Source organism: Podarcis raffonei, chromosome 2 (assembly GCF_027172205.1).
Source record: "Podarcis raffonei isolate rPodRaf1 chromosome 2, rPodRaf1.pri, whole genome shotgun sequence".
Lineage (NCBI taxonomy): Eukaryota > Metazoa > Chordata > Lepidosauria > Squamata > Lacertidae > Podarcis > Podarcis raffonei.
In genome coordinates this window covers 112,422,999-112,435,231 of record NC_070603.1, presented here as the reverse complement: position 1 = coordinate 112,435,231, position 12,233 = coordinate 112,422,999, and the positions used below count along the sequence as shown (strand labels likewise).

Sequence of the window (12,233 nt, the reverse complement as noted above, 5' to 3'; positions counted from 1 at the left end):
CTTCCGAGGTTCTACTGTGTAAAAACACAAAATAGGTACAGTGGTACCTCAGGTTAAGAACTTAATTCGTTCTGGAGGCCCGTTCTTAACCTGAAACTGTTCTTAACCTGTGGTACCACTTTAGCCAATGGAGTCTCCTGCTGCCACTGCGCGATTTCCGTTCTCATCCTGAGGTAAAGTACCCGAGGTACTATTTCTGGGTTAGCGGAGTCTGTAACCTGAAGCATCTGTAACCCGAGGTACCACTGTACATAATAAAAATAAAAACAAAAACAACCCAATAACACCTCGCTCTCCCCAACACATTTTTAAAAGGCACTGGATGTCAGTCAGCCCAAGGTCTGGTTAAAGAGGAATGCTTTTGCCTAAAGGTGTACAATGACAGTGCCAGTCGTACCTCTCTGGGGAGGGAACTACTAAGCGTCCATTTTGTCTGTGCCACTTCCTGTCAGTGACCAGCCCTCTCCCCCATCTTCACTGCACAATAAGTGGTGACTTTGGGTGGGGGGAGGTAAGCCAGGTTACTGTGAAAACTACGGGAGAGAATTGAGTTACGGACGTGCTTGCTGGTGGACGAAGCTGGTCTAACGCCTTCCCTTCCTTCCGCAGGGGGCTTGGTCACCAGGACTGTGAGGCAACACCTGAACCTAAACAACGGGGAACAGCTTTGCAGGTAGGCAGCAAAGGAAAAACTGGATAGTCAAAAGCGCCGACAGGAAAATGAGGAGAAATTAGCAAACGTGTTGACATCTAATCTTTGGAATAGTGAAGCTGGACTTTGCATATCAGTGAAAATCCGGGGTGGAAATGAGCTGGTTTTAAGAACAGGCAGGCCAGCGGCCCCCATATAGATGGGGTGGTTTTTCCTTCCCAGGGGAGTGCAGCTGGCTGTCTGCCTTTCAAGAGGGTTTTTGAGAAAACAGCCTGTTTCCTTGGCTTTTGACTGAAAGCTTTAATTGCATCGCACAGATTGCTCTCTCATGGAATCGATTGTAATAAAATTTCAGGCTTGTTGCCGGTCGGGAGGCCGTAGCTTTGAAAGGCAGCTTGGAAAGCACGTGATGTTAAATATTAAACCCTTCAGCTGAACGGTTGTCACTTTTATTGGAGCAGTAGCCAGGATCCCCAAATCACCAGGAATACTTTGGGGGGGAAGGGAGAAAGAAATGGAGCCAGGGCAGATTTGGCTTGGTTACAAAATGCTGGATTCCTTCAGCTCGCGGAAACGTTTTGTCTGATTGGTGTGCTGAGGAGAGAGATCCGGTGGTACTGGGATTGGGGATTTATTGAGATTGTGTTGTGGAACAAGGCAGGGTCGGTCTGTAGCAAGACAGAAATCTAGTACCACACTTGCTGTATTTTAGCTGTTGTGGCCAGACCAATAGGCTAATGTAAAGAAATAACATTTGGATGGCATGCTAACAGGGTCCTGTGCAGAATGAGATGGGAAATTCCGTCTGAGACCGACTTTGAGTCTTCGCCTTCTACTAGCCTTCAGCTGCCTGGTGCCTTTCGGATATTGTCGGACTACATATCCCATCATCCATTGGCACGCTCTTGGCATTGCGGTCCCAACGACAACTGGGGTATACCACGTTGCTGAAGGCTGATCCACATAGTACTTTCCGAGATGCTTTCCCTCAGAGCCACCAAGGACCAGAAATTTGATCCTAGTTAAAATGAAAGCTGTGTGAGTTGCCAGCCTCCAAATCGAGGTTTGGCCATTTGGTGGTTACAATCATGACAGCGTCTGCTTTCAACTGGAATTTGGCCCCAGGTCTCCACAAGATAGCAAATGAGCACCCTTAGCTAGCTAGGTTACATGAATTCAACAGACTCAGCGGCTGTGTTTAGGACACCACATCTCAGCTTTTTAAGCCAAGATAATAATAATAATAATAATAATAATAATAATAATAATAATAATAATATCTTTATTGTCACTATTATTATTATTATTATTATTATTATTATTATTATTATTATGTGTGGACCTGCCGTGAGGTCCCTTCGCATTAAGAAACGATTAAACCAAGACGTTTCTGACCACAGCTTCCCATTTTCATCCATACTGGGAGGCTGCAGTTACCAGCTTGGGAACAAGCCAAAATCTCAGCATCAACTTTCAGCTGTGGTTTGTGATCCTGACGTGTTCCAAACCATAGTTTCTTGCTTTGGAGAGAACAGGAAGTTAGAATTACATTGGTACCTCGGGTTAAGTACTTAATTCGTTCTGGAGGTCCATTCTTAACCTGAAACGGTTCTTAACCTGAGGTACCACTTTAGCTAATGGGGCCTCTCGCTGCCGCCGCGCCGCCGGAGCACGATTTCTGTTCTCATCCTGAAGCAAAGTCCTTAACCTGAGGTACTATTTCTGGGTCAGCGGAGTCTGTAACCTGAAGCGCATGTAACCTGAATCGTATGTAACCTGAGGTACCACTGTACTTAGAAGCTTCTTGGTTTCATTGTGGCTCGTGCAAAGGGAGGAGCGAAAGGGTCTTTCTCCGCAGGATATGATTGCCTGAACTGTACCAGTATCTGCTTCACAAAGGATATTTTGGGTTGGTTTACTCGGACAGTTTGCTCTTCTTTTGGAGAACTGCAGTGCAGTGTACCTATGGCTTCTAGCCAATCTCCCAGTCATTTGTCTCGTTGAGCCCAGTTAGCTTAGCTTCGGCAGCAGCATACAATCTTCAGACAACGCACGTGCCTTGACATGGTCTCCTTCTCTTCAGATACCAGGGCCCCGTGTTGCTGGTGCGCAGAACCAAAGATGAGATCATCACTACAACGTGAGTAACAACTGCAGTGGAGAAAAATAGCCTGCTATCTGGCCGGCATTGCTAAGCCGTACCTGTCCCAGCTGAGATGTGAACGATGAGATAATGGAAATCTTGCTTCTACGTAATTGCTGTCCCTCAGAGAAGAGGGTGGCCTAGGGGAAAACCTTTGCTAGAATACACAAGAATAATACAGTCCTAATTCTATGCACTTCTGGTTCTCTAGGGTTCCTGAAGACATCATGTCCAACAGAGGGAATGATTTGCTTCTGAAGTTGTTGCAGCACAGGTGAGCAGATGTTGAAATCACAGTCTCAGCTGCACCATCTCAAAATTATCGTCGGTTCCCTTGCTCTCACATTTTCTCCCGTGTGACGTGACTACTGCCAGGGCGAAGATAAAACCCGCTTACCCACTAACTTGAAAAGGTTCTGAAAATCAATTATGTGGCACTTTTGTGGGTTGACATGTAGCCACATTGTTGTTGTTGTTTAGTCGTTTAGTTGTGTCCGACTCTTCGTGACCCCATGGACCAGAGCACGCCAGGCACTCCCGTCTTCCACTGCCTCCCGTAGTTTGGTCAGACTCATGCTGGTAGCTTCGACAACACTGTCCAACCATCTCGTCCTCTGGCGTCCTCTTCTCTTTTTTTTTTTTAAAGATTTTTATTAAAGTTTCAAAGATTATATAAAACAAAACAAAACAAAAATACAAACAGACAAGAGTAAAAACAAGTATACTTTCAATCCCTTATTTTCTTATAACTTACTTCCCCGACTTCCTCATACCTCCCCTTTCTGTATTCCAATTTCTAATTTATTAATTCAGCAAATCCTTTCCCTTAATTTTCATTCAATTTTTAACCTTTCTTTTCTTTTTGCTTATCCATTACAGCTGGAAACCACGTAAATTCTAAACCAGTGTCATTCTAACATTCATTAATTTTGCAATGTTTCTTGAGATAGTCCTTAAATTTCTTCCAATCTTCTTCCGCTGTCTCTCTCCCCTGGTCTCGGATTCTGCCAGTCATTTCTGCCAGTCCCATATAGTCGTATCACCTTCATCTGCCATTCTTCCAGGGTGGGTAGGTCTTGTGTCTTCCAATACTTCGCGATAAGTATTCTTGCTGCTGTTGTAGCATACATAAAGAATGTTCTATCCTTCTTTGGCACCAATTGGCCGACAATACCCAAGACAAAGGCCTCTGGTTTCTTCAGAAAGGTATATTTAAATACCTTTTTCAGTTCATTATATATCATTTCCCAGAACGCCTTAATCTTTGGGCACTGGCGTCCTCTTCTCCTTGTGCCCTCCATCTTTCCCAACATCAGGGTCTTTTCCAGGGAGTCTTCTCTTCTCATGAGGTGGCCAAAGTATTGGAGCCTCAGCTTCAGGATCTGTCCTTCCAGTGAGCACTCAGGGCTGATTTCCTTCAGAATGGAGAGGTTTGATCTTCTTGCAGTCCATGGGACTCTCAAGAGTCTCCTCCAGCACCATAATTCAAAAGCATCAATTCTTCGGCGATCAGCCTTCTTTATGGTCCAGCTCTCACTTCCATACATCACTACTGGGAAAACCATAGCTTTAACTATACGGACCTTTGTCGGCAAGGTGATGTCTCTGCATGGTAGCCACATACCCTGATTTTTTTGGTAACCCCATTTTTTCACCATCTCTTAACTTCTCCTCTGTTTCACTGCCTTTCCCTCTGTACCCAACACCGACCTTCCTCGCTTTTTGTTGTTGTTGTTGTTGCTGGTTGTGATCCGTTTCAACGAGCTTCTCCCTGCCCCCAGGTATCCCAAAGTCATGGCTGAAGAGGGCATCCGAGTCGTACGAGAATGGCTGGAGGCTTCCACCCCCATGGAGGAAGGTAAAGTTGTCAAATGCCAGGACAGGAGCAGACCACATGGTCCGCCTCCAGGTCTGGTGTGCCACAAACTTCCCATCAGCCCCAACCAGCATGGGCAGTGGTCTGATGGAAGTTTGGGGGCCACGACATATGGAGGCTAATATCACGTTACCTAAGGTAAAGGTAAAGGGACCCCTGACCATTAGGTCCAGTTGTGGCCGACTCTGGGGTTGCGGCGCTCATCTCCCTTTATTGGCCGAGAGTGCTGGCGTACAGCTTCCAGGTCACATGGCCGGCATGACTAAGCCGCTTCTGGCGAAGCAGAGCAGCGCACGGAAACGCCATTTACCTTCCCGCCAGAGCAGTACCTATTTATCTACTTGCACTTTGATGTGCTTTCGAACTGCTAGGTTGGCAGGAGCAGGGACCGAGCAACGGGAGCTCACCCCGTCGCAGGGATTCAAACCGCCAACCTTCTGATCAGCAAGCCCTAGGCTCTGTGGTTTAACCCACAGCGCCACCCGCGTCCCTTCACGTTACCTATCCTTGTGCCAATCTGCAATGGTGCCTTAGGTTGGGCCAGGTATTGCGGACAAGCGTAAAAGTTAGCAGTGATACAGAAGGACCTCCGAAAGCTTCAGACTTCTTCTTTTAAAAAAACTTTCTAGGCCTGTGTTTTTGGCATTTTGCCAAATGAGGTGGGGCAGCACTTGATTTATAAGGGTTCAGGCTTAGGGAGGGGCACTAATGTCTGGGAAGCAACCCCCCATCATCATTCTTTGGGAGCGAGTTGGGGGGCTATTCTGGGGATGAGTCAGGCTGGTGTAGAGTCACAGGTGTCTCCCCCTTCTGCGACAAGCTCCCCTCCCCGCACTGGAATCCCAGAACCAGACAAGGCATGAAAAGGGCAGGGGAGAGTTTGGCTGCATACAGGCGCAGTCTCCGATTGCTTGGGGAAAGCTCTGGAGAGGAGGGGCTTAGACAGCGGGGTACTTTCAGTCTCTGCAACTGATGCATGCAATAAAACAGGCTTCCTCAACCTCAGCCCTCCAGGTGTTTTGAGACTACAATTCCCATCATCCCTGACCGCTGGTCCTGCTAGCTAGGGATCATGGGAGTTGTAGGCCAAAAACATCTGGAGGGCCGAGGTTGAGGAAGCCTGGGTAAGACCTACCAGAATAAGCTGCTGTGCTCATCTGGTCTGACACTCAGCCAAGTGAAGATCGTGGGTTTTTTTTTTACTAATAAAGAGTTACAGTGGTACCTCGGGTTAAGAACTTAATTCGTTCTGGAGGTCTGTTCTTAACCTGAAATTGTTCTTAACCTGAGGTACCACTTTAGCTAATGGGGCCTCCCACTGCCGCTGCACGATTTCTGTTCTCCTCCTGAAGCAAAGTTCTTAACCTGAGGTACTATTTCTGGGTTAGCGGAGTCTGTAACCTGAAGCATCTGTAACCCGAGGTACCACTCTTAATTCCAACTTTGAATGGTGTGATTTACTGCCAGCTTGCTCTTTTGAGAGCTGCAGTCACTCAACAGAAGGGAATAGCACCCTCTCTACAATAGCGTGGGGGGGACGGACCTCTGGACCAGGAGCTGTATGCAACCATTCTGACAAACTCTCCCTGGACCATACACCTTTGCCTGGCTGGAATGTGTCTGTGAACCCTGATTAACTCTGACAATGCCTCTTGCTTGCCTGAATGGATGGCGAGAGAGGGACGTCGGAATGTTTATCAAAACTTTCCCACTGTGCAAAGATATTTTTTTTATTTAAATACTCCTGTTTCCCTGGCCCTGCCCACCGCCAGCATATAGTTGCTGGAAGGTTGCCCAGCAGAGAATGCCTGTCAGCTGAAATACATTCCCTATTGGCGTGCTCAGTTGTCTTTTTAAAAATAAGGTGTGTGGCCAAAGATGAGAGAGAGAGTGAGGCTAAGGTGAAGGGACCCCTGATCATTAGGTCGAGTCGCGACCGACTCTGGGGTTGTGGGACCAAGCAACGGGAGCTCACCCCGTCGCGGGGATTCGAACCGCCGACCTTCTGATCGGCAAGCCCTAGGCTCTGTGGTTTGACCCAAATTAACCACACCTGCAAGAAAATTTATTTTATAATAAATAAACTAGAATTCCCAGATGTGCCACAGTGTGTCAGTAAACTTGCCATGTGGCCGCTAGGGCAGCGTAGTTGGCTTTGAAAACCTGCCGACCTTCAGGCAGCCAGGCCCTCACTCGCACTAACCTCTTCCCTGCCCCTGCAGCCTCTGTTTATAGCCGCTACGAAGTGGAGGACGACTGGTGCCTGTCTGTCCTGAAGTCATACAAAGCCGAAGATGGAGAAGATTTTCCCTGGAGTGTTGGTGAGGCCTGTGCTAGAGGGGAAAAGAGCAACCAGGAGGGAATAACGAGGAAGGGAAATGGAATAATGACCAATTGGGCTTGGAACTGGCTAGCGGCCACATTAGCCGCCAGAAGAGTAAGGATGAGGATGATTGGCCGGGGGCGTTGTCCTTCTTGGTACCTGTCCAGGAATTAGCCAGTGGCGAACTTGGAGCCACCAGTCCCTTTGAACGCAACTTGACCAATTGGGAGTTTAGAACAGACCACTCAATGTTGGAATGGGTGGGTATAAGAGGTGCCAATGAAGACTATTTGAAGGGGGGAAACTTGAGCGGCAATTGTCCACGAGGAAGTTGAAAACTTTAGGAATGGGTCCCAAGTGGAGCAGATAATTCAGGGAACTGGTCAGCTGTATATATAATTTTTGAATTTTTTTAACAATCATGCAGATTAAATAAGTTTCCCAATAAAAATATACAATTTGACTTCCCTGGGTTATTTATTTCATAAAACTTACGCACTGCCTGCTTGTAAAACAAAACCCCAAAGCGGTTTAGGGAAAGGTAAAGGACCCCTGGACGGTTAAGTCCAGTCGAATTTGACTATGGGGTTGCGGTGCTCATCTCGCTTCAAGGCCGAGGGAGCCGGCGTTTGTCCACAGACAGCTTTCCGGGTCATGTGGCCAGCCCAGCATGACTAAACTGCTTCTGGTGCAACGGGACACCGTGACAGAAACCAGAGCGCACAGAAATCCTGTTTACCTTCCCGCCGCAGTGGTACCTATTTATCTACATACACTGGCATACTTTTGAACTGCTAGGTTGGTAGGAGCTGGGACAGAAGCAACAGGAGCTCACCCCGTCACGGGGATTCAAACTGCCGACCTTCCGTTCGGCAAGCCCGAGAGGCTGAGTGGTTTAGACCACAGCGCCACCTGCTGTGGTGATTTACAAATAGATGAAATCAGGAAAAGATGGCAACCATACTTTAAAACAGACATAGGCAAATTCAGCCCTCCAGATGTTTTGGGACTACAACTCCCATCATATCTATCTAGCAGGACCAGTGGTCAGGGATGATGGGAGTTGTAGTCCCAAAACATCTGGAGGGCCGAGATTGCTTTAAAACAATCAAAAGTTAAAATACTAAAACAGCTTAGAACTACCTTGGCTTTCTCATTTGCCTGCTTTGCAGTTTTAGCTTCTCCTGTGGGCTGAGAGCTAGCTGTTCTGTGGTTTTGTTATCGTGGTTTGTGTTGCATCTCCCCCTCCCCCCACCCCTCTGGTATCTGTACAGATGTACGGTGGGTAATAAATGTTGCAGTTTTAAATCCATCTATCCCCACATTTTGTGGTATGGAATTATCCCTGTAGAAGAGGCAAGCTGGACTCTGCTGGGTTGGCCATAGCAGTCCTGGCTGCCTGTTTCAATCTCGCTAACCTCATCCCATTATTCTTTTTTTTTTTCAAACAAGGGGATGACATGACTTCTGAAGGAAGACGGCAGCTTGCACTGTTCCTGGTGAGTTCCAAGACACATCGCCCCTCCTCAATTGCCCTGTCGGAGCTGGGGCTGTCTATTTATTTAGGCTTCTTGTATACTGCTTTCCACAATGAAGGACCACAAAGCTCTTCATGTCTCAAGGTCCTGTTTGCAGCATCATCCCCAGGATGACATGCAGTGAATGGTCTTGAGATTTAAGCATCTCATGTTCTACCAACTGAGCCAGGGCTTTCCAAACTTGGGTCTCCAGCTGCTTTTGGACTACAACTCCCATCATCCCTAGCTAGTAGGACCAGTGGTCAGGGATGATGGGAATTGTAGTCCAGAAACAGCCGGAGACCCAAGTTTGGAAAGCCCTGGCAGATGTTCCTCTAGGTCAGAGATTGGTGACATCACCAGGTCTTACTGGACTCCCAGCTCCCAACAGCCATGGTCAGCATGGCCAACGGTCAGGGATGTTGGGAGTTGGAGTCCATCAACATATAGACCAAATGCAGCACATGGCCTCTTCCACCTTCTGACTGTGATTGCTCTCTCTTGGCTTGAAATGACCCCTTTCGGCATGAAGGGGGCAAATCCCTCTTGAAGCAGGTGTGGCAGCCGCCATCAGCCCTTGACTGGGTTCAGTGTAGGTGGAACTGGCCTCAAAGGAAAGGGCCTCGGGAAGCAGTGGTCTGTGTGCTGGTATGGTGGTCTGCCCAGCAGGCAGCAAAACCAAAATGCTTGTTTACAAAGCTGTTGTCCTACCAAGCTTACTATATGCTTGTGAAACATGGACCACTTATAAACACCATCTCCAACTCCTCGAAAGATTCCATCAACGGTGTCTCTGAAAAAAAATTCACATCACTTGCGAAGACAGGCAAACTAACACCAGTGTACTGGAAGAAGAAAAGATCACCAGTGTCGAAGCAATGATTCTTCAACATCAACTTGGTTGGACTGGTCATGTTGTTCGGATGCCTGATTATCGGCTTCCAAAGCAACTACTCTATTCCAAACTTAAAAATGGAAAGCATAATGCTGGTGGTCAACAAAGGCAAATCTTTAAAAATGTAGTATAAACACCGATAATTGGGAAACACTAGCTCCAGTTTACCAAAGGTCTTGTGGGCTTTGAAGACACTCGAACTCAGGACAAAAGGGAGAAACATGCTAAGAGAAAGGCACACTCGGTGAACCCTCACCATGATCAACTCCCGCCCAGAAATCTATGTCCCCAGCGTGGAAGGATGTGTGGATCCAGAATTGGCCTCCACAGTCACTTACGGACTCACTGTTAAGACCGTGTTCATGGAAGACAATCTTACTCGGCTACAAGTGATCACCAAAGAAGTAGAAGATTGTGGTCTGCCCAGCAGGCAGCAAAAGCAGTTCTGGGTTTTGCCTGGGAAGGAGGGAGGAGTTTGGTTCTTACGTTAATATAATTTGTGCTTCCCAACACACAAACCAAAACACTACCGTCCTTTGAAATTCATTCTTCTCCAACCGTGTGTGTGTGTATAAAGAGAAAGTGTGTACAAATGCACATATTAGTGAAAATAACATACAAAAATGTGTTAACGGGGAATTGCTTGCAAAAAAATTATTAGGCGTAATTATATGCAAAACCCTGTTGATTAGGAGAAAGAAAATTTTTGTGGAGACTTTTAAAAGAATAAAACAAAATTGCAAACTGTGCAGAAGCATTGTGAACTAAAGACAGGAGAAAGGAGAAAATTGCCCACTCCTAGTTTCACCTCTGACCTGTTTGGGGGGCAGGGCGGGGAGAGCAGCAGAGATACTTTATCACAAAGCACAGCATCTTTTCCTGTACGTTCTGCCCTCGAATTGTCTCCTTCCTCCCCCATGTCCTCACAATTGGTTACTGATTCTCCGTCAAAGCTAAAGGATTATTGCTTCCGTTGCCCAAGTTTGCATGTTGTCTCCCCACTGCCTTCCTCACCCCGTCCTTGGAAATCCATTTTAACCTTGTTTTCTCTCCTTCTCACTCCACAGGCCCGGAAGCACCTCCAAAATTTTGAAGCGACGCACTGCACACCACTCCCTCCCCAGGAATTTCACCTCCCTTGGAGCTTGTAGCACCTCCATCACCCCTGCGCCAATCATGGCTTCCTGTATTGATACCTGACCACCCAACGTAGTGCATCTGCTTTTCTTGTGTGTGTGAGAGAGAGTGAGTCTGACCATCTCTGCTACCCTCCTACTGCAAGCTGTAAATCTGCTTCCTCTCCCCTGTAATATTTATCCTCCAACACCCTCCTTCGCCCAGAAAATAAAACCACACACAGTTGTAGAGGTTCACAATAAAGATGGTATTTTTTTATACTTACCGAGTCTTTTCCTGGCCCGTGTAACTTGGGAATGGTGAGTGGTGAGCAGGGGGTCTGCCAGCCTTACTGTATGCTTGTAAAACATAATAATAATAATAATTTATTATTTATACCCCGCCCATCTGGCTGAGTTTCCCCAGCCACTCTGGGTGGCTCCCAATCAAGTGTTAAAAACAATACAGCATTAAATATTAAAAACTTCCCTGAACAGGGCTGCCTTCAGATGTCTTTTAAAGATAGGATAGCTGCTTATTTCCTTCACATCTGAAGGGAGGGTGTTCCACAGGGCGGGCGCCACTACTGAGAAGGCCCTCTGCCTGGTTCCCTGTAACCTCACTTCTCGCAATGAGGGAACCGCCAGAAGGCCCTCAGCGCTGGATCTCAGTGTCCGGGCTGAACGATGGAGGTGGAGACGCTCCTTCAGGTATACAGGATCAAGGCCGTTTAGGGCTTTAAAGGTCAGCACCAACACTTTGACTTGTGCTCAGAAACGTACTAGGAGCCACATGGACCACTTATAAACGCCATCTCCAACTCCTCAAAAGATTCCATCAACGGTGTCTCAGAAAAATAATTCATATCACTTGCGAAGACAGGCGAACCACCACCAGTGTAATGGAAGAAGGAAAGATCACCAGTGTTGAAGCAATGATTTTTGAACATCAACTTGGTTGGACTGGTCATGTTGTTCGGATACCTGATTATCGTCTTCCAAAGCAACTACTCTATTTCAAACTAAAAAATGGAAAGATAATGCTGGTGATCAACAAAATAAGGTTAAAGACTCTCTCTTTTATGGGTTTTGTTGGTTTAAAAAAGTATTTATATGCACCGCCCTCTCACAAAAGACCAGGGCAGTGCACAGCGATATGGTTGGCATCTGTCTCAAAAGACAGTGGATTGCACCTTTGGGGGTGGTCAAACCACTGGGGTGGCCGCAGAGACCGGTAACTCGTAACTGCTGCCTCCTTTGTTGTTTTTGCTGTGTTAGCAGCACCAACGTGACCTTTTGGGGGGCACCAGCCTGGACAGTTTGTATGGAGGCCCCTCAGTGAATAGGAGGCCCTGCTGGTCTCTGCCCACTGGTGGGGGCTGCCCTCAGGGGTCTCCTAGGCTCCCTTCCTCCCTTGATGGCCTTTGATTCCCAGTTCAAACATCAGGTGAACTTGATTTGATTCCCACCCGTCTTGTTCCTGATGTAGATATTCACTCACCCATTGTTCCCTGGCAGGGTGCAAATACCGTTATTTGGGTTTGCCTCAGGTGCCAAAATGTCTTGAGCCAGCTCTGACAGCAAGTGAGCCAGAGATACCCCTGGCAAGGCTTCGGCCCAAGAGAACGGACACAGGCTATGAACTCGCCCGCTGCACCAATTCTGCTTCAGTGTTTCATTTAGTTCCCAGGAAGTGGGTTTTCTCTTCCAAC

General features: G+C 47.2%; 1 protein-coding gene across 1 annotated transcript in view; it reads left to right on the top strand.

Annotated features, from left to right (window-relative positions):
* ABHD16A (abhydrolase domain containing 16A, phospholipase) overlaps positions 1 to 10,803 on the top strand; it is a 38,423-nt gene extending 27,620 nt beyond the window's left edge. Inside the window, exons 14-20 of the mRNA XM_053379206.1 lie at positions 610 to 673; positions 2,736 to 2,792; positions 3,007 to 3,069; positions 4,577 to 4,653; positions 6,894 to 6,992; positions 8,447 to 8,493; positions 10,474 to 10,803. Coding sequence (XP_053235181.1) covers positions 610 to 673; positions 2,736 to 2,792; positions 3,007 to 3,069; positions 4,577 to 4,653; positions 6,894 to 6,992; positions 8,447 to 8,493; positions 10,474 to 10,557 — 491 coding nt within the window. The 3' untranslated portion in view covers positions 10,558 to 10,803. The remainder of the gene's footprint in view (positions 1 to 609; positions 674 to 2,735; positions 2,793 to 3,006; positions 3,070 to 4,576; positions 4,654 to 6,893; positions 6,993 to 8,446; positions 8,494 to 10,473) is intronic.
* Positions 10,804 to 12,233: the final 1,430 nt, after the last annotated feature.